Source organism: Hermetia illucens, chromosome 1 (assembly GCF_905115235.1).
Source record: "Hermetia illucens chromosome 1, iHerIll2.2.curated.20191125, whole genome shotgun sequence".
Lineage (NCBI taxonomy): Eukaryota > Metazoa > Arthropoda > Insecta > Diptera > Stratiomyidae > Hermetia > Hermetia illucens.
Window position 1 is genome coordinate 163,283,093 of NC_051849.1, and position 23,041 is coordinate 163,306,133.

Here is a 23,041-nt window from a genome sequence, read left to right on the forward strand (position 1 = left end):
GGGAAACGTTCTGCTTGTCCGCGGCTACTTATTTACAAGATTAACTATATTAACTATATTCGTAGCTGACCCGGTGGGTCATGTCATTATCCGCAACCCATGACACGCGCCTGGTCGCATGCAGCTCTGCGTTTGCAACTCAGGTGAGGATAAACCTGGTACGCCAGGTATATATATATATATATATATATATATATATATATATATATGTATATATATGTCATTCATGTGAAGTTCATATCAAACATTTTTTATCGATAATGTATTACTGACACTTCCAGGAGGAAATTGGCCGCCTTCGCAACAGTTCATGAAACGCGGTTTTGCAGTTTGACCCTCTGACCTTGATTCCGCTGGCAACAAGACGCCCAATTCAAAAACCACACCTGCTTGCGCCAGTGGCCCACGATTAAAGGGGCGTTTCGATCGAAATAGCTTCTTGTCCTCAGGCTAGCACACGCTTCTTCTTTGGATTTAGTGTTGGAGTACATCATGAGTAGTTGACACACTTTCACCACCCTCGTATGTCAAGCTTAAAAGAGATAGAAACCTTTACCACATGCTAGCTTCATTTAAAAAGACTGATCCCCAGATATTATTCTCAATCAGCAGCCTTTCTTTCAGGGGGCGTTCATTAACACGTACAGATTTTCGAGAAGCTCGCCTGCCTCGTCTGTCTATGTACCTGATCCCGTCTTCACTATTCGATTATGCCACCAAGGTACCAAATGTCAAAGCTTGGGGCATGTCTGGATTGATCAGTGGTTATAGCACTAGACTGTTGTATGGAAGGTCGTCGTTCAAATCTTACTAGTGGCAGTGGGATTTGTATCGTGATTTGACCGACTCAGCTGTGAATGAGTCAAACCAGAATAATAATCACGAGTAAGTGCAATGTTGACCATATTGCCTCCTATAGGGTACTGTGATCTTGTAGTGCACCGTTACTGTTTTGAATGAAGTGCTCTAACACACTTCAAGGCCTTGATCCAATTGGATTGTTGCGTTAACGCTTATTATTATGAAACTTGGCCCCAGCATAATATTATCTGTATTGCAGAAACCTTTTTTTTTTGCTGTGACAGGGATTGAGTTACATTAAGTAACTCCACTATCGGTGGAGTACTGATAGCATTTAAGTATCCCTCCAGCACTGAATTCATTTTTCTTCTTTGGCTCTCCTTATAATCACGTTGCCTTATTCTTGTCCCTTTCACATGTATGGAGAATTGATTTACAATTTGTCTGAGCTTCTTACAGCTGCGTTTCCATCACATCGGCGGCGATTATAACTTCCCCATTTTCAACCGGTCTCATCATCAACGGAGCGGCAACCGGTATTCGGTCAGGGTGCCGAGGTCCACTAATTTGATATCCTTTAAAGATGTCTGGCGTCCTGACCAACGTCTTCTTCTTCTACCGTAGATATTGCCCTTATAGATTTTCGGGACATCATCCTCATCCATACGAATTAGCTGACCCGCAGCCAAATTTTATCTACAACCAGATGGTCAAGGTATCGCTCATGATTCCGTCGTTATATAGGCCACCGAATCGTAAATCCTCATATAGGGGGCCGAAAATTCTTCGGAGGATTCTTCTCTCGAACGCGGACGGGTGGTCGCAATTTTCCTTGCTAAGAACCCAAGTCTCCGGGGAATAAATAAGGACTGGCAAGATCATTGTCTTGTACAGTAAAAGTTTTGACCTTATGGTGAGACGTTTCGCGGCGAAACAGTTTTTGTAAGCTGAAATAGGCTCTGTTGATTGCCAACAACCGTGCGCGGATTTCCTCATCGTAACTGTTATCGCTTGTGATTTTCGACCCTAGATAGGAGAAATTGTCAACGGTCTCAAAGTTGTATTCTCCCATCTTTATTATTTTCGTGTGACCAGTGCGATTTGATGTTGTTATTTGGTTGGTTTTGGTGCTGACGTTGGCACTGTACATTTCGTCTTGCCTTCATTGATGTGCGGCCAAGATCTTGCGCCACCTGCTCGATCTGGATGAAGGTAGACTGTACATCTCGGGTTGCTCTTCTCATAATGTCAATATTTTCAGTATAGGGCAGTAGTTGGGTGGACTTGAGGAGGATGGTGACTCTTGTATTGGCATCTCCATCACGGATCACTTTTTCCAGGGTCGGAATAAAGAGGACGCATGATAGGGCATTCCCTTGTCTTAGACCGTTGTTGATGTTGAGTGGTCCCAGGAGCGATCAGAGTCATCCTAGTCAGTCTTATCAATTTCGTCGGGATTCCGAATTCTCTCATGGCTGTTCACAGTTTTACCCTGGCTATGTTATCATACCCTTTTTATGTAAGGGACAGATAATGCTTGCTTGCCAGTCATCAGGCTTTGATTAGTTACCCCATATATTGCGGATAAGTTGATGAACCGCTTGGTGTAGTTGGTCACCCCCATATTTAACTAATTCGGCTGTAATTCTATCGGCTGCTGGCGACTTATGATATTTAAGCCGATGAATTGCAAGGGCTGTTTCTTCTATACTTGAGGGCGCAGTATTTGACCGTTGTCTGCAGTTGGCATGACCTCCAACTCGCTGGTATTCTGGTTATTTAGCAGCTCATCAAAATACTCGACCATCATTTCCAAATGTCCATTCCGTCGGAAATTAGATTACACTCTTTGTCTCGGCAGGATGAACATCGAGGTGTGTAGACTTCATTCTGCTGACCTGTTGGTAAAACTTGCGCGCCTGGTGTGGTTGCTCCCTGCAGTTTTCGAGTTCACAGACTTGTTCGTTCTGCCAGGCTTCCTTTTTCTGTATGTGAAGTTGCTTCCACGCTGGACGGAGTTCGTGATAAGTCTTTGCGCGTGCTCGCGGTCTTTGAAAATGCAACATTTCTCGGTATGCAGCATAATTTCGTTTTGTTGCTAGCTTAGATTCATCATCGAACCAGTCGTCCGACTTTTTTGCGGCTGGTGTCAAGTATGTTTGTGGCTGACTGTGGCTGGGAGACCATTTTTCGATGCTTCCTCTCCAGGACCTCTTTTGACTGTGGTTATTGCGGTATCCATTTTCCTCTTAAAGGTGTTACGGAGGGCTGTTCTGTGGATGGCTTCAGTGTTAACTCTCACTTGATTGTTAGAGGGAATTCTAGGTAGTGCTGTTATTCGGGCCCGGAGCACCAGCGAGATTGTGACCCGAATCTATGTTGGCCCCCTTATATGGCGGTGTTTGATCTACATGTGGTCAATTTGGTTGAAAGTGGTCCCGTCTGGAGAGGTTTGTGGTTGTTTGTGGACCAGTTTCCGTGGAAATTGTCTATGAACTAATCTTTTTGTTTTTACAAGCTTCTTGCTGTTTCTATCTGCAAAAAACGAAGCCATGCTGATGATGATTTTGTACCTCTTAGTATCAATTTTTATCTTCTGTAGACCTTCTCTTTAGGTTCTTTTCCAATTTCCTTTTCTGTGGTATTTTCCAGACCGAATTCCTGACTAAATTTGCTTGTTCTCTGGATCTTGGCCCAATGTCACAGAAGAAAGAGGCAAGCGGAATCGGACTGAAGATAAACAGGAATAAAATCAATGTTTTAAGTCGGACGGATTATCGCATTCTTTCTATTTGCGTTAATGGGTAGAACATCAATGATTGCGAACAATTTGTAAATTTGGGAAGCATTGTTTTTGTTGACTGTCGACTGGTTAGGCACAAATCTGAAAAAGTGACTATCTCAACATCAACATCAAATTGAGGCCGTTCCGTACCAATGTTCTCGCGTGCGACCATATTGAGTGGTACACGGAAAGTGATCACCAATACTATTTGCAAGCTTTAATCTTTCATTAACTCATATCTGCATTATTTCGTCGGGGAATTCTGACTTGAATCAACAAATGAAAAACTTAGTCGAACGTGTTGGAAATGGCAGTGGATAGGTCACGGCTAGTAATTTGGCCGTCTAAAACTACGTGGTGTAGAACGATGGAGGAGGATGCTATTCCCATGCTTTCCCAGACATCGCTGAGGAAGAAACAGAAACAAAAGTTGTAATATTTTACGGTATTCATCTACGGACTTTGCTTCGAAGCCAATACAGTTCGTAAAGGTAAAAGGAGTCTTCTCTGAAGCCGCATTGCTTGCAGCCAGGATTGATTACGTCATACATAACTTATCTGTCAGTTTCCATAGGCTTTGTTATAATAGAGGCCTCAGTCTTTCTCGGTTGAGCCTTCTTTACTACTACAGGGGGTAGTGAGTTTACATTATCAGGATAGTGGTTTACTCTTACCAATTCTTCCGAACTCCTTTGATAAATTCGTGGATCCGAAGGAGACTTGCCCGAGGGCGTGTTGTCATGTCTTGCTGTGGCTTCAACAGGGTATTTTCAACCGAAATCGCGGGCACCAATTTTATATAGGTGATTCATATTGAAATTGGCACAGAAAGTCGGGTCTTTTCTGTGATTCGTTGGTATGCGGCAATATCACCAATTAGTTCCCGTTTCTCCCACGGGTAAGGAAATATTCCCCTATACATCAGATCTTTTTTAAGATTTTTATATTTATTTTTATAGCGCAAGGACAATTTGCTCCTCTAATAAATTGATGAAACTTTCGGACACGCATTGTATTTCTGACAAATTGAGATTCGTTATTGCACTAGTGAGGGTCGCCTAAGTTTTCTAAATAGGAACCAATTACGACCGTTGTATTGTATTTTGACAGGATTTGTAGCTTGTGAGATTCGCTAATGCCCATTCAGGGGGGCTTATTTGAATTGTGGGGACTAATAAGAAAATGGGAAGGTATATAAAGGAGTACTTTAACCAGTATCTGGTAACTAGGAAATCTTCTTAGAGGCATGTAAAAATCGCGCAGCCTAATAGGAACTACTCAGTACCTCGACCCAATTTCCGCAAGGAGCAGAGGCCGTACTGGAACCTCGCCCATAATCCACACTAGAATTAGTGGAGAATGCTATACTTGCGGAGGGGAGGTACTAAAGACAAAAACAGTGGGATGGCTACAAAGGACTTATAAACATTGTTTGGTTTGATAAAACTATGTCGGAAGTTTGTTGAACAGCATCATTTGTTTTATTTATAAAAAATATGACAAACTCTGCTGCGGAAACTACAGAGGAATGTCATTACGTACGTGGTAGAAATTGCAGTTTAAGATAATCGACAAAAGGCTTGTATCCTTCTAAAAAATATTTTTAGTGGGTAGGTTATGTAGAACTTATGGACGAGGGAAAAGGTAAAAGACTACCTGGAAAATCCCGGAACAGACGGGAGGTCTTATTGGACAACACAAGTTGCGGTTTCTGAAATTGGAAGACGTGGTCTCTGGATCGAGAAGAGCAGCGTTGAAGACTTCGCGAGGCCAAGGACAGGGGTAAGATTGTTTCTGATGAGTTGCCCCTGGCTCAAACGAAACCGACAGCCGCTCCTCTGATAAATAACATTATCAAGTGGTCACTTGACTTGTGTATATTCCTTTAATGCATCTCACTTTAGATGCGCATTTTGTACCATTTTAAATGACAAAATAAAACTAAGATGCCTTACTAAAAACTTAATTATGACAGTTAGTAAAAAACTGGCTTTGTTTCCTGTCATATAATTTTTTTATATATATTTTGTATATTTTTATACTTTTTGTATATTTATAAGAAAATATAGTTTTCGCCATGTCTTTCTTCCGGATTTTGGAGTCCCTTCTGGATAAACAGGTGTTTATGTTCATTCGTTTAACGATGAAGAATTTGGAAAAAGGTTTGTTCGAGGTTGTATTCATTTTCAGCGTGAGTCTCATTTTTAATAATGAGATTCACCAGCAGATGATAAATCATGACTAATGAGGAAATTGGAACGGCAGAATTTAGCCCTCTTTATTTTTTATCGCTCTGGTGAATTGTGCGAAGTTATAGTTTCTCAGTGCAATAAATGTCAACGCTTCTGCAAGTTTGTTCCAAACTTTTGGTTGATATCGATTAGGAGGATTTAACTTCTATGCGATACTGTCACTCCATCTCTATAGACGTCTCCTGAAGGCGATAAAGATGGTTTCTCACTAGCTGCACATTTTTCTCCATTACCTAGTCACCACTCGGTTAGTCATTGTCAATGATTAACATTCGGGTGATGCATTTGTCAGAGAGCGTCTCTGAATTCATCACAATAATATACGATGTGGACAATCCCATTTAGTAGTTTGAAGAGCTCTTGTGCACTTCTAAGTGGGATAAAGTGCCTTAATCATCAATCATTTCTGGAATATGCGTTCGCTTCTCGGCAACGGTATACGTAGACGCCCTTGGGGCGTTTGCTTTTACCAACCTGAGTTGAAGGAAGATGGTTGGACTTTGGAGAGCATCCCTCAGCCTCTTGCGTCGCTATCCCTTTGTACTCTGTAAGCGTAGTGAATCCGATATTAGGCTCTTATTGCCTAGGGGCTAGTTTCCGACAGAAACCTGAGTGTACGGTTCCGGTTGAGCTTAAGGAAGATAACGGTTGTGCAGTTTTACGCATCAATGGAGATTTCCGACATAGTGGAGAAGGACATATGCAGTTCAGGCTTCCTGAATGTCACATTGTGATCGTGATAAGTGATCTGAATGCTAAGGGGAGCTTTGGTAAGATCTTACTCGGGCATGTGATAGGGAGGAATTGCCTTGGTGTCAACGGCCCAAGTTTTGTAGATTTCTGCAATTTTCACCGCTTCATCATCCGTGGTACACTATTTGGGTACAGGTTCTGCCTTAAGATCAGTTGGGTTTGGATTGCCGGGTAACAAACAGCTAATAAGATGGAACATATTGCGATCATCAGTAGATTTACGATTTATTCTGAGCGTACATAATAAAAGTGGTGAAGATATCAGCCCCAAATGGAAGTATCAACTGATGGGTCACTTAGCTTCGCTTGCGTGTAGCTACTTCACCTGCTTGCACGGTTTGAAGAGCGTCGGCCCGCAAATTGCATATAGCTCATGCATCTGGCTGCTGTCCATGAGTGAAAATATTTTTTTGGTGCTTAAAAAACACAAATTCAATACTATCGGCACGAGAATATAGATAAGTACGACGCTGTGCCTTTATTTCTGGCGCGGGTGAAGCTATCGACGAACACATCCCAAATTTATTATGAAAAGGCCAACAGGTGATCGTCATCCCTTCGATGGACTTGTGGTGGAGGAGGAAGAAGGACACGCGTCTTGAATTCGACAATTGGTGGGCTATTTCTGTTTTTCTTTCCATCGCAAAGACAATAGCCAACATATTCCTGTAACGCACTAATGGGCACTTCGAAAACTTGATTGAGAGAGAGCATGCTGGTTTCTGATCGGAAGCCGACTATACCCACCATATTAACACCCTTCGGATGACTGTGGAGCAGTATGCATTAAATGTCTACATAACCCACTCTTACATAATTGATTTCGACTGATTGATTGACTGACAAGGAGTGTACTTGAAGTACTTTACCCAGGACGACCGTTTCGGATCTCAGCGAAATTTAAAGCGGAAACCCGAGTCCACCAGGGTTGGAAATAGGACGATCGTTTCGGATCTCAGCGAAATTTAAAGCGCAAAACCCAAGCCCACCAGGGATGGATATTGTGACTAATACCTACTCTCATCGCGAAGTCTTTTACATTGAATTGGCTGGGGGATGTAAGGGGTTCAATGGGCGATATTATTTCTCCTCAAACACTTCAATTATGCAAATGGCACTTATACCCAGTTATGTAATTTGATTAAGTAGCTTTAGGTTTGGAGGAGATGGTAAATAGGGTTGGACTAAAAGGTTCTCAATTAGACAGGTCGTCCTTCCGTATGTGCGTTACTATGCAGAACATCGAAAGTGTCAGCAATTTGTATACATAAGAAGCTAAGATGGCGCACCCAATTTGGTGCCGTTAAACGCACCAATAACGCTCGATCGGTTTCGTTATTTTGACTAAAATTTATAAGAGCAATCAACTAATGTTTTCTCAGTGTCCGCCAATGCTACTCGGAGACCCCAAACTTTAATCGGCTCATGTTTACGTCATGTCATCCACGTAGTGAGGCTTGTGACAAAATCAATCTGAGGATGGCGGGCGAATGGGTCGCCCTGGGACTATATGGTGCAGAGCAGTGGAGGAAGCGTGAAAACTTCTAGTAAAGTGGTGAGTGAGCTGAGGCACTTTGCCAGGAACCTGAGTGTGATTGATGCGTTATATTTTGTATAGAGGCTAATTTTCAACCACAGGCATATATTTATTTAATTTTCCGAGTTCCTTCAAATTTTCCAAAATCAATCGATCGATTGGGCTTAACGTTTTTGTAAAGTTTCGTAGTTCTAGAATTAGTCTAAGGGGGCCTAGGCCTCAAAGAACCACAGCGGGGCTAATGGTATCCATGATCTGACCCTGCTTCGAAGACTGTTAGAAGACATTTCTCTGGTTTTGTTATACAACTCCTAAAATTATGAACATTATCCTGAAACCTAGTGATACTTTTTTTTGCAATCTTAACGAGAGATCGAGACAACAGTATTTAGTATTTGCAAACGTGCTAACTAATAGAGGTAATGTAGGATTTTTCGCAGGTCTTGGTAGCAGTATCTTTAGAGAGTATGCCTATCATGTCTGCTTATAAAATGGTTTGATATACTTGTGCTAAAGCTTAAGGAAGAAGCAGTTTTAAAAATGTATTCTGGCACCTGGCTCTAGAGTTATTCTTCTTCTCTTCTGATTAGATATGCGCAGTAATCTGGTCATTTTGAGTAGGTGAAGTGTTTTGCAGAATTTAATATCAAGCAATATGACGACATGGATCATCTCCTACGAGACTCATTGGAAATTTATATCCTGTTTGAAATAGGAAGGTTGAGGCTCTGATCTTCATAGTTCAAAATTTCTGCACATTGCGTTTGGAGCCGCTTTGATTTTGTGAAGACTTTGCATGTTGTTGTTGCTGGTGACTTCTATGAATCTTATATCGCTTAAAAGGTTGATATTATCCTTTGTTTGGTGGAAAGACTTGAATTTCAGTTTCCTGCCGTTCAGTTTAGTTGCAACCTCATGAAGGTATTTAAAATCTGGCCGAGAAGTTTTCGATAGTTTGAGTTTGAGCGGCGATAGCGTTGCTCTCTTGCTGAGGTGAAACTGGACCATTCGACTCCCACTCGGGGTAGGGTGATGTTTGCCTGCTGCATTAAGAGTCAGTCAACTTTTTCGTTCCTTTTTTCCATTAAGAGAGTTTTCCTTTTATGAATTTGTTTATCCGACCTTAGGGGCTTCTCACTACTGTGAGCACACGCAATTTATGGTATACTAGGGTCAAGTCACTGGTACCTGCGACATCTATAATTCTAAAAGCCTAAATATTTATCAAGAGCCAGTACAGAAGTTGATGAAATGTTTAGCCTCAATTTTTTCAATATTTTTAGACTTTAAGGGTCAGACCTAAATGAAGGTTAATTCAACCGTAGTAGCAGTTCCCGACTTTTTTCCCGCCGCAGCACAGCAGCAGTAATGTCATCTGCAGATTTTCGGTGTTATTGCTGCCGAACTGTTAAGGGGTTATGAGATTACTGAAGTCTTGCCTAGTACCGATTAGGCAACCTATACTATTCGTTGAGTTTGCCACTGCAACTTGTTGAAGGGGAGCTTGCTTGATTTTTAGGACGTCTATCTCAGGGGTGAAGTTTCCTAGCGTTGGTCCGAAGTCGATTTCGTGGAGTACTAAGCAAGTTTAAGTCGCCTTTTTGATCGATAAAGTTGGTGCTCAAGATGAACGGTCCTCGATTATATGACTTTCGTTTTCAGGGACATAGCCAGTAGTTTCGGTCGTACACTCTATATTTAGGATCAGCCGGACCAAGGTCCTTTGAGAAAAGTCTAATGTCTGCCAACTATAGTTAATTTTTTATTGGAAAACTGCTGCTATTTGAGTGCCTTATTGGAAGTATCTAAATCTAGGGAAGTTTCGTAGGTCCACCTTATTGGACAATTTACATCGATTTTTTCCCGAATAGTCTTGTAGAGTGATGCTTGTACCTTTTATACAAATTTAACAAATCCAAGAATTCTCTGAGTTGCTTCACGTTGGTTGCGGCTATCATCCCATAGCTATTTGTGGGCGCATGCGGAGTTGCGCTGTACAATTCGGGTGCCGTACTTCTCAGTAGCGGTAGAGGCCTTAGGTAGGCCTTATATCTCCCAATATGAATGCTAAGTCCGCCCTTAGCAAAACTGGTACCTTTGTGCCAGTTAGAGCATGATTCTGGTCTGCAAATCAATCCGTGTCTGAAGAGAACCATGTTGTTAGTCCGACACGGCGGGCACTCACGTAAAGCCATCAGGACTTAACAACCTCGTGTTCGTTCAAACATTGGAACAATTTTTTTAAATGGCTGGCATTTTGTTCAAGTTGCAAAGAAGGGACTAATATCTCATCGATGAAGGCGTAGCTGAAATCCAAACTTCGTAAAGTCTCGTCGATGATTTGCTGGAACATTTGGTTACATTTCGTAATTTGAACGTCTCGGGTAAATACTGTTACCATGTTTATTATTAAAAGACGGTTTTGCTGTAGAGAACTTGGGTAGAGCCTTGGATATATCCACGCAGGTCCCCTGATGAGCATGCAATGATCTCTGCATAGTCTTCCTTCATTGTTTTTTTTAGGTGACATATGCGCAGGTGCAACCCCCGATTATTTGATGAACGTGAATCCCAACTGTTTGTTTGCATTTAAGGTGGTTCTGGTGTTGTGACTATGTCAAGGCCGGCATCCACGATCAGCCAGGCTGTCAGTTTGGACTGTTCAGGCGGCTGGCATTCGACTGAAAAACGATTTAGCCATCCCTCCTGCAGGAAAGGAGATTAGGCGAACTGATAAGTGTGTGCGTTGATACGCCCTGCCGACGGTCGAGGCACAGGCTATTTAGGTAGTGTGTGAAAATTTTTTCATCGCTGGTAAGTAGCATTTTTTGTGAATGCTCAAACACGAAAATATCTCAGATTTGCATCTCAACGTCTTTCACGGCCAGATTTGAGCGGATGGTGCCGATCGGTACGTAGATGGTGTTTTCAGTCCAAAAGGCGGGCGGATGGACTGAAGACTGTTTCCGGCGTAACTAATAAGCCTGGCGGATTGAGGGTGCATGCGGAAATTTGTGTCTCGTTGGCTCCCGAAACCTCGAACTATGCTTCTTTACAGGGTCCTTGTTTTCTGAAGCGCGGTGTCCATGAAAAACTGCATCTTCGTATTTTACACATAAACGGGTGCAGTTCTTCGCCGCCACTAACGCCGTGACGTTTTTCGAAGTCATTAAATACTCAAGGGATGGGGACATTTGAACCTTGACTGTAATCAAATCGAGACTATTTCGTCTGAAGTTAGCCTCCTGTGTAATTGACCACTGCTGGTACGCAGATTACCATATATCCTTTTAATTTTTTAAAGTATCGTAGAAATTGATTTGTAGTATGGTTTCTCATATCTAAATTAGTTTCTACGAATTAATAAATGTTCAAATGAATATTTATTTTTCAGGGGCATTTCTCATTCCATACCTCCTTATGCTTGTGTTTTGTGGTATCCCTTTGTTCTACATGGAGATACTTCTCGGACAATTTTCGAGTAGCGGATGCATTACATTGTTTCGAATATGTCCATTATTCAAAGGTATTTACATTTATAACGCTTGAATCACAGGACATCTCTCAACAGCTTCCATATTTAATAAAAGGGACCGGATTTGCAATTGTCATTGTCAACATCATCTGCACAGTATACTATGCGGTAATTCTAAGTTATCCTCTGATATACGTATATAGATCGTTCTCCCTGAAATTACCGTGGACGGATTGCAATAATGCATGGAATACTCCAAATTGTACACGTGTAGGTCGGTTGATTTTTATAATATTTCAAAATTTTTTAACACGAATTTGATTTGATTTTTAAGGTTGAAGATGTAAATGCCGTTTGGAATGCAACGAGCGTATTTTACTGGGAAGGTAAAGTTTCTGGTGTCAGTACCCCGGCCGACGAGTTTTTCCAGTAAGTATTATATATTATTCCAAATTCGAAAAACAATTACTAATTAATATTTAGTCTTGAAGTTTTAAAGATATCTAGTGGAATTCATGAAGTGGGCGGAATCGTCTGGCCTTTGTTTATATGCCTAGTCATAGCGTGGATAACTGTATTTCTATGTATCCTTAAGGGTGTTAAGTCGGTAAGTATAAGGCACTCTAGTATATTTAGATTTTATATAGAAGAAAATGCATGCCCTGTATGTTCTTTCTGTCGATAACTCTTCACAAGAGAGGTCTTGGGTCTTCCGCCCCCATCTTCCATGTTCAAGCCAATCTTACTTAATGAGTTCTTTTAAGCGCTAATAAAACGACTATTCTATTGAGATTCATCTTTTGTAACTTTGCCATTATGAATGTAACTTTTGATCGTGGACATTATGATAGTGTGTTGTACCACGGAACCGAAAATGACAGCGTGGTAGATTTTAGTTTTGAGAAGTTCGGTGATACGTCGAATGCAAGGAATGTCAGCTTTGGATAGCCACTTCATCCAAGTTTATTGATGCGTGACGCAATTTCTTTGGGCAGTTTGGTGTTTCAACTTAACTCCTTAATGGAGTATATAACTATTGTCGCTTTAAATGCTGTGCAAGTGATAAGTTTACAACAACAAGGTAAATACAGAACTATGAGACGGAGGAACTGACGCTCGACTCCCTCAACCATCGCACCGTCAAATAGCTTAGTAGCATCAATGCTTAAGCTCTCAGTTTTTAGCAGGTTGTTGACACTGTCAATGATGTTGTCCGTTCCATTGGGGCTGGTCGTCCAAAACTTCAGTTGTTTTGTTCTGGATGAGGCGATCATTCTATCTTTGAGTGAACTTCTCACGATGATCTTTGTTATGAGATGTTGCGAAAACATCATCAGCATAAGACAGTGTACAGCACGTTGAACTTTGGATGTCCCGAGAAGACACTTCTTTGATACTTGCCATATTTCGAAATTTACTCTTTGGATGACGTTAGGGCAATTTAACACAGCTCACAAGTTCCACTGGTTCTAGGTGTTGTTGCCGTGCTTACCAGATGAGATTGTGTGGTATACGCTCAAACTTCTTCGGCGATGGTTTAACGATGTTTCATCCCGGATTAATGGTAATGGATCTTAATGGGATTACTGAGCGAATGATGATTCAAAATTGGTGGATGCAAACACGTGCAACATTCTCTGCAATAAATGTTTGCTCTCCTAGAAAGTGAGGAGCAAATAAGTAGAATCATCCAATATCAATCAATGTCGGATGTAATCGTGTTCAGCTGAGATAAGATAAAGAAGTACACACAACAAAACCATCCAGGTGACATCGACACACCAACACACTAATACCACTTACCTACCTCTTCCCTATCCGTGCCTCTTTACCGCTCCTGTGTATAGTGTTCTTGGTAACCGTCCATATTGCATCAGTAGTTCCGCAGTTTGTCGCGAATATGGTTGCTAAGAAAGCGCTCAAAAGTCTGCTTGATATGGGGAAACAATCGAATCAGATTACAATTTGAACATTCTGCAGGACTGCTTTTCTCTCGAGAAATTTATGATAGTGGCGTTTCTTTTCATGGATCTTGATTTGGATATCAACAAAGTCAAGTATCCTGGCTGATGAACCGCTTATTGCGTTTGATAATCCCAAGAGCTGGGTAGGCCACTTTATAGATTGCATTTTTGGTTTTATTCCGGGGGCTTATTCTTGGAGAGTCGTGTAAGTGACATTATTTCTTTTCTTCTGTCACGAAATCGCCACCATTCTATTTGCCCGGACCAGTGCGTTACTCGCATTCGTTCGACGATAGTTTTTGTAGCGAGTCAGCAATTAACGACCGATGTTGAGGTACGATGGTCCCGTATGGAATGACTTTGCTATTAGTGACGTTAAGAAACTTGCGGCGTCTTATGAGAATATAGTCGATTTGCGTCTAACTCTTCCCACTATAAAATTTTGGAAGATGAGACAATCATTTGATAAACAATATTTTGATAAGTACAAAGTAATGAGTGTCGACAAAATTGATAATATGCTATGCCAAAGCCTTTACCCTCTTAGTACCTGTTGCCGTTTATCATTTCACCCGCAATGACGACATATTCGTCGACAGGCGTGTTACATGGCTTTGTATTGAGAAGTTGCCAGAAGGCGATTTTCTAGGCATTGAATCGAAGTGTCAGTTGGGAGTAAGCTATGAAGAAATGGATGCTTTGGTCAGCTGAGATAATGAGGGGCTTCATCAACCGGTCACTAAATCACTCTTCTTCTTTAAAGGCATCACGGAATTTCTCAGAGATTGTAATGCTGACGTCATATTACATTCATGGACTACCAAAATAGAGAGTTTATATTTATACCGATCTCAAAGTTGGTGTCACAGATCTTGGCAGTGGAATTTCTTGCAACACGCAGAAATTGATTCGTCTCTTGTGAAGAGCTCATTTAATTTAATCGACCTTTGTAATAAGTATATCAACGTTTCGGGTGAAGGCATGCTTTTCTGTGGCTTGGACTATTTTACCTTCGTCCTAACGTTGTTCATGCGTGAAGAAAGCTTCAGTAATCTTGCCTAACACGCTTAAATGTCAGATGTCATCAGGCGCGTTCTTGTCTGCTTAGACAGTAGCTATTTGTTAACCTTTAGTGAGATGTACTATAACTCCATTCTGTTATTGATAATATGTAATAGTATGGTGTCAACACTTTTCTCAAATGGCGCCCAACGTGGGTCTCTAGAAAATTAAACCGCACAAGGTGGGATCCAGAAAGTGGCAGACCATATAAATGAGAGTGTGTAAAAATTTTAAACTCCAAATATGTTTTTCGATTTTATTCTAGGCTTCCAGGTTGCTTGCCACACATCCTATTCTATCATGTAGAGTTTCCTATTTTTTCTAATTAATATAGCAGGCTTTAAATTACTATTGTTGTTAGGTTTGCGACGTTTAGCAAATCTTTGCCGTCCAGAAGTTGCTTTTTCACAAGTTTTTCATAAGTCGTTGACAAAAATTATGAGAATTTAAGAGAATGAACGTAATACTAAATGTGAAACTAAAAGATACCGGCTCAAACATACATGTGGATACGAAAAACTCATGACCTGAATGCCGCGACCAAAGACTGAGGATCCTGCTGAGTCAGAGCACGTATGAGGATACATTGCTCCGTGGGTACATATTCGATGAATTTTTCTATACAACTATTAGTAAATATACTCGCTTGCGTGTTGCGTTCGCCGCTTCTCGCAGGGTTGGGGAGCTGCGACCTCCGAATTCAGCATCGACCGCCTGTATGATCTAGTTTTTGCTGCACGGTGGGGAGCTATCCGCCGATCGGATACTGATATACTGAGTAACCCAGCTGAGAAAATCGATGAGGATTGGGCCGACATCAAAAATTATTTTTTATGGGATACACAGGTTGTCGGCTACGTCCCGGCGGGCTGTCATATGATCTGGCTGACTACGGAATCGTAGAATCGATGAACGGAAGGGGTACTGACCGCTGCTGGTGAAGGTGGGCGTGACGAGCTCGAATTCCGATACTGAGCGACATCCCGAGAAGTTCAACGTATTGTATGCCGTAACAAGAGAGAAATTGCTATTGCGTTGGTCAGGGAAGCGGAAGATGCCGCAAATCGCAATGATTTCAGAAGTGTATATCGCATCACAAAACAGCTTGCGAATCTTTCAATTGTCCTCTGAAGGAGGTTAACGGTTGACTTCTCATCCACAATGATGAACCACTGAGCAAGTGGAAAGAACATTTCACCATATCATTTCATTTCACCGTATCACATCCGGTGAGGTTTCTCTTCTAGTGGATTAAATGGCTAGTCACCGTAACTTGTGTAACCTGAAGAGAAATAATTTAGCCTATCAATGCACTCAAACGGAGTAAAGACGCTGGGCTTGATGGTCTACAGGCAAAGTTATTTATTATTACTGGAGAGTGGAAGAAGGGGATCATCGTCAAGATCTTATAGAAGGGAACCCTCTTTTAGTGTGACAATTGAGTACCTACGTGCTCCCTGCCGTCGCAAAAAAAAAAAATACCTAAAATAGTCCTGGAAGGCATCAGAGAATATCTCGATCTGATCAACAGAGAGCAGACTCGTTTCCGCTCCGGATCTTCGTGCGTTGACCACATCAACATCCTACGGATCATTTTGGAACAGTGGTCGGAATTTAGATCTTCGCTGCATTTGCTCTTCATCGGCTTGGGGAAATCTTTCAATAGCGTGAACAGAGAGTGTGTCTGGAGTGCTCTACGCAGAAGTGGCATTGCGGAGAAACTAATAGCTATTATTAGAGCGACATATGATGGCGCAAAATCGCTCGTGCTGCACCGAGGTAAAATCTCTGAGGAGGTCCAAAGCGATGTCCACCAGGGTTGCATCCTGTAATCGGTATTATTTATTCCTGTTATCGGTAACGTTCATCATGCTACTCTGTCCGGAGTACGTGGAGGAATTCAATGGACGATGACGTCTTTCCTCAAACATCCCGCTACGTTGATGACATTTTGTTTGCTCTCTTACCGGGTCATGGATCTTGACCAAATGACTCTGGATCTGGAAACAGAGGCAAGTAAAGTTGGATTGAAGATAAACACGAACAAAGCCAAGGTTCTGAGTCTGACGGATCATCGCCCTCACCCTATTTCTTTTGGTTTGAAAATTAAAAATATTGATACAGTAATGCGTATTGAATTTTAGATAGAAAATTGATTTTGAAGTTTCCTTAAAATGTAAACGGTTATATCTTCGAAGTGATGATGACCTTTGCAGTTTCCGAAAATGATATCAAATGGGGATTAAATTATTGAGGGAGTGGGAAATTGTGTTTTTTTTGTTGCTTGCTTTTTCACACTATTCACTTTTGACGAAATATCTCGAAAAAAAGGGTGTACCACATCGGCGATGGCAATATTAATCACCAACACCTGAATAATACACTAGTCTGAAAGGAAGACAAGTAGAATCTCAAGATATGCTTGAACTTTTAAGATTTTCTTCTCCAGTTGATCCCGTTTTCAAACCAATAATGAAATTGTTGCACCACCTTAATGTGTGACCTATCCACTGCCACTTCTGCATTTCGATCACATTGCGACAGGCTTGTCTGCCGAAAGATTTCTTCATTTCAACTAATAGACCATCACGCTCCGACGATAAGTCGCAGACAGGTATTTACGAAGGATTTAAAAGGAGCTTTTAAGTAACAATGTGGGTCATATAGCAACACAGAAAGAACACAGGAACAGAATAATCAGAACTGGATCTTGGGGTTGAGATAAATATATTTCCTAATTTTAAACAAAGCAGCGAAAGCCGATCTAGCGCTGTTAATGTGTCAGGTAACATCTGGTGGTATCATCAGTAAAAACCACGTTTCCTAGATAAATAAATTGATCGTCGCCTGCGATGGCTCTGCCTATTAATGCAGATAGGGAGAGGACGATGATTCGTCAGATTGAGAATGTAGGTTTTTTTGGTGTTTACCTTTAGTTCAGCCCTACTTGTCTCTCTTTCCAAATCCAGAGCCAGGTCCATGACCCGATGAGAGAAGAAACAGATGTCATCAGCGTAGTCGATATGTTTGAGGAACGTCGTCCATTGAACACCGATAACAAGAAGAAATAATATCGGTGACAAGATGGACTCCGATGGACCTCAGGACCTGAGGTTTTGCGCAATCATATCTCATTGTGATAATATCTATTAGTTTCTCTGGAACGCCTTTTCTGCGTAGAGGACACCAGACATACTCTCTGTTCACACCATCGAAAGCTTTCTCGAAATCGATGAAGAGCAGGTGGAGCGAAGATCTAAATTCCACGCACTGTGAAATGATCCGTAGGGTGTTAATGTGATCAATGCAGGTGGATTCGGAGCGAAAAGCACTTCTTTGATGTATTCATTCCATGATTATTTTAATTATTATTTATGCGGCCACAGGGAGCACGCAGATGCCTCTCCAATTTTCACATACAAAACGGGTGCCTTTCTTTGGAATTATTCGCATCACTTTTAATTCTCTGGGAAAGCTCTTGGATTCCCAAGTTTTCCATACGTGTCGAAGAAGCCGATCTGTAGTAACTACAGTGATAAATAACTCCGCGGGAGACCTTCAAGCCTAAAGTTTTACTCCAATTGAATGCATTGGAAGCTGAAATGATTTCTCTTCTGTTTGGAGGAGTAGTTCGTATCCGCATGTTACGGCGACTAGCCATTTCATCCACAAGAAGAGAAACTGCACCGAATGTGAGGGTGGTTCACATGACCATCGAAGCTCTTTGTAAGGATTTGTGTGAAACAAAACCTTACAAAATCGGTTCACTCGGAAAACGCTGAACCGATTGTCGTGAAATTTGGTTTAGAACACGTGGTCTATGTTATCATACATACAGCGAGTGATGCCATTTTGTGTTGAGCTTCATGGGGGGCTCCTCATACATGCGAGAGGGGGTGTAATTTTTTCCACAGAATATGGTCATGTGGGGTTTCAAATTAAAGGGTTCGATTAGCACTTTCCGAAACTGATGTCATTTCTGATATTGGGTGAAACATAGGGGAGATAGCGCTCAAAAAGTGTGCTCCAAAAAGTGAAACTGGCCTCGTTCTCAGTAGGGATTCAACCGAGAAATCTGAAAAAAATCACAGTGATGCATGTATATGAAATCTAGGCCTCAAAGTACACCCCGTTCCAATAGCTGCTCAAACAAAGTTAATAATAGTATATTACCATGTTTTTGAAATTTACCGGAAAACTCCCATTAGGTTCATCCCAGAAGCCCAAAATTTTACATTAACATCGGCGATAACTTAGGACATAATTATGAAAAGTTTTAAAGCAATCGAGCTATTAATAACAAAGTTATAGAAGGACAAAATCGCGCATTTCAGGTAAATTTATTGCACCCTAAGATATGTGTGGCGTCATCATCAATTAAAGTGAACTTATATGAATGGCGGGTTCCATGGGGAGTTTTAGTTTTTATTTTTTGGCTATTTTTAGTTATTTGCATGGCAATTACTTGAAGTAGTGATGTGTATGGATATGCATGGGTAATAAAGCTTGCGGGTAGTAACCAATAAAATGGGCAGCGGTTTTTAATTTACGTACATAGCGTATTATATATCTCGGGATTTTGCTAGGTATCACAGCGGCCAATAGATCCGCCAATATCCTGCAGTTCATCGATCCTCCTCCTCTTCCCCCAGTCAAGCATATCTTACGACGCCTCTTTAGGTCGTGGTCGATAACCTGCACCCTAGAAAGGACCATTTTTGATACAGGTCCAATGCTTTTCGATATTCTCAGTGTATTTACCGGAAGATAACTGTCCCACTGTTAAGCAACAGCTGGATCACATAAGCTGTCGATATTAAACTTAGGCGGTCAAATCTCTCCAACCCTGTGAGAAGCAGAGCACGCAACACGCAAGCAAACGTAACCATCTGATGGCGATCCCTTTCGAGGTCGGTATCAGCGTCTCTCCTGTTACGCACTTCAAGGAGAAAACTCCTAAATCTACTGTCAATTGCAAAGTGGTCGTTGCTCGTTCGTTGAAATTCAACTGACCTCAAGGCAACACCAATGACGAGGCGGTGGAATTTGCAGAAATTCACAAACCTCTCACCATTATCGTTACGGTCGTTACGTCGAAAGTGTTTCCCCGCCATATGTCTGAGCAAGGCGTTGCCAGAGCCCACTTTAGCATTCAGAATACCCATCAAGATTACAATGTAATCTTCTGGAAGCCTCTGAATTGCTTGTTTTTGTTCATAGAAAGCATCCTTTTCCACTATCTCTGTTGGTTCAGAGAACTGTATAATTGCGGTGCTTCTAAGCCTCGAACGGAATCCTGCGGTCAGAAGTCTGTCAGAAACCGGCTCCTAGGTCAAGAGCACGCTTTGCGGTAGCCGACAAAAACAACCCGACAAGGGTTCGCGTCTGCTACAGCTCGACGTTGCAGAGTACAAAAACACATTACCGTAAGAGGGAGAGGAGTGTTTTCCAGAGTGCCACCATTTTATTTCGCTTAGGCCAGAATGTGCAGCTTAGATCATTGGAATTTTCGCTCGAGTTGGAGGAAGTTGCAATTCTGAGGACCCCTGCTACCGTTGCTGAGGAGGGTGCGCACATTCCCGAAACCAAACACAGCCAAAGGTCTTCGGCGTGAGGTTAGTCCCTATCCAAGGTGCTGTTAAGCTTTCGCTAGCAGTAAACTTGCAAAATTTATTGGTTGCTAGCCCAAACATTTTTCTGACTTTGGGAATACTTTGAATGCCTTTTAGCCTGGCCTAAGTCACGGGGAATTCCTTTTCATTTGGTTAAGTGTCAAATCTTCTTGTTTGAATCTTTTTAAGTTCGTGTTTAATTTTCACTATTATCGCAAGGAAGAAGCAGATTAGCGCTAACATTTTTTGAAAATAAGGATGTTATTGACTGATATTGTACTGGTATTGTATCCTTCCAAACAAAAAAAAATGTTTTCTGCGTTTGGACCTTCAGTATTTTAGGGATCAATTCATAGCTTGGCTCTCTCAAGTCCTAGAAAACGTTTAAGCTAAAGAAGGAAATTTCTTACTTTTTGCTACTTTGATAAATAATTTTCCTTAATATTTCTTTTTTATAAATATTTCAGGTTGGAAAAGTCGTTTATTTCTCGGCTACATTCCCTTTTGTAGTTTTAGCGATTTTATTTTTTCGTGGAGTAACGTTGCCTGGCGCCGGGTTGGGCATATCCTTTTATATGTACCCAGAGTGGAAAAAATTAACTGATCTGAAAATATGGGCTGACGCCGCAATGCAGATATTTTACTCATTGGGTCCTGGCTGGGGTGGAATTGTGAATATGGCCAGCTATAATGATTTCCGAAACAACGCTAAATGGGATGCCATTGTCATCCCCATTGTAAATTGCTTCACAAGCATTTTTGCAGGTTTTGTGGTATTTTCAGTGCTGGGCTATTTGTCAAGTAAGTTCTTCTTCTTCTAAATTGTATTTTTTTGGTATGGATATATTTTTATATGTATCATAATATTAATTATTTCAAGTAAAGACTGGAATACCGGTGGCTAGTGTGGCCACTTCCGGGCCTGGATTGGCGTATATAACATATCCAGAAGCAATTGCCATGCTCCGATATCCACACTTTTGGTCCATCATATTCTTCCTGATGCTTTTCTTCCTAGGATTGGATAGCGCTGTCAGTATTCTTCGTATTATTTGAATTTATTTAGGACTTGTTTTGCGTCTTTCGGAAGTTAACAACGTGTATTTCCAGTTTGTTCAAATTGAAGCTGTTATCACGTCAATAATTGATGAATATAAATTCTTGCGGAAATGGAGGGTAGCAGTCACAGCTGGGATATGCTTCGTTATGTTCTTGTTGTCTATCTCCATGGTGACAAATGTAAGGCTATTGTTCAATTTTCTTCAATTGTATGGGTTTACTCTATCATTCGCAATTTTCCAGGGCGGGATGTACATTCTTCAATTACTTGACTGGTACTCGGCATCAGCGGCCGTCATCTTATTCTGCATGATTGAAGTCCTAATTGTTGGTCGAATTTATGGCGTTAAGCGGTTTAAAAACGACATTTACTTTATGACGGGTCATAGACTTGGTAAAGTGTGGCTTTTCTCCTGGAAATGCACAACTCCAATTATTTTGATAGTATGTAGAGACCCTAGATTTTCTTCAAACCATATTTCAATTTAATTTCGATTTCAGCTAATTTTCTTTACATCCGTCGTATTTAACCGGAGAATAACCTTCAACAACACTGAGTATCCCGACTGGGCTGTGGCAATTGGTTGGGGTAGCTGCCTCTCATCAATTATTTGCATACCAATCTATATGATATACATATTGAGTAAAAAGAAAGGGAGTTTGATCGAAAGAATCCGGGAAGCGTGTTATCCAAGGGAGTGGTACCCTGCCATGCCGCATCACCGGAAGGAGTACTTGCGTCTTCGAAAAATTTTCGAAACTGGCGCTGAAGTGTTTGGGCTAGATGCTACGAGCTAATAAAGATTTAAGTATATGTACGGAGTAAATATACTATATATGGATGCAGTTGGGTGAACTTAGATAATGTGTAGTACTGTAATTTAACAGTTGGAGAAGACGATAACACAAGGCGGAAAAATAAAGTCCAAAGACCAGAAAATAGGTTCTATTTATTAAGTTTGGTTCTTAATCCTTCCCTTCCCCCCTCTCTCCCCCAATTTATCTAATATTCTTAAACGAATTCGATAGACTCACGGTGCTCTTATGCGATAAAAACCGATCTATTTGAATGGTATGTCCTGGATAAAATGGAATGGCCTTTGCTTCCAGAAAAGCCTTATTACGATGCCTTTATTACCAATTATCAGAAATAACTGATTTCCAAATCCGTTAAAGGGGGTTTCTATAATAGGTATTAGATTTTTTGGAGAATTGTCACCATTCTTTACGGTCGATATCATTGAATTTAGCTGTGCATCCTGCGAATGTCCCACGAATGAGTCTGCCTTTGAATTAGTTCTTCCTGGTTTGTATTTGAATTTGGAATTATATTCTTTTAAGGCAGTTTAAAATCCCTTAATTTTGCTGTTAAAATTGATCAAAAATTATCAAAGGCTCCTTAATCTTTGCGGAGCTGGAAAGTTGCTCGTGCATTTTATTTTATTCTGGTTAACATTGCCAAGAAAGTTGGTTAGAGGGTGATACAGTGACTTCCAGCTTGTTTAATTATTTGAGTCATTGTTTTTCGATTTTACGAAACTAGGAGATTTATCGATAAATTTTAAATGCAGATGTGTAGGTGCATTAAAAATTTTACACCCTCCCTTTTACATGTATGGGCCCCCCCTAAATCTCACCGTAGGAGGATATCACTTACTGCATGTTTGGGGGTCCGCAGGTCCCACCTTCTCACCAAATTTCGTGTCAATCGGTATAACCCTTTCTGAGAAAAGTGCCTGTG

General features: G+C 41.1%; 1 protein-coding gene across 3 annotated transcripts in view; it reads left to right on the forward strand.

The window, feature by feature from the left end:
- LOC119647749 (sodium- and chloride-dependent glycine transporter 1) overlaps positions 1-22,234 on the forward strand; it is a 37,177-nt gene extending 14,943 nt beyond the window's left edge. The window contains exons 1-10 of one of the 3 annotated variants that reach the window (XM_038048993.1): positions 5,572-5,748; positions 11,523-11,654; positions 11,719-11,873; positions 11,938-12,032; positions 12,087-12,210; positions 20,709-21,042; positions 21,122-21,273; positions 21,352-21,480; positions 21,544-21,744; positions 21,802-22,234. In XM_038048993.1, the coding sequence (XP_037904921.1) occupies positions 5,664-5,748; positions 11,523-11,654; positions 11,719-11,873; positions 11,938-12,032; positions 12,087-12,210; positions 20,709-21,042; positions 21,122-21,273; positions 21,352-21,480; positions 21,544-21,744; positions 21,802-22,098 (1,704 nt within the window). In that variant the 5' untranslated portion in view covers positions 5,572-5,663 and the 3' untranslated portion in view covers positions 22,099-22,234. Of the gene's footprint in view, positions 1-5,571; positions 5,749-11,522; positions 11,655-11,718; positions 11,874-11,937; positions 12,033-12,086; positions 12,211-20,708; positions 21,043-21,121; positions 21,274-21,351; positions 21,481-21,543; positions 21,745-21,801 lie in introns of those variants that run through there. The other 2 variants (XM_038049076.1, XM_038048907.1) reach the window with 2 other exon arrangements.
- Positions 22,235-23,041: the final 807 nt, after the last annotated feature.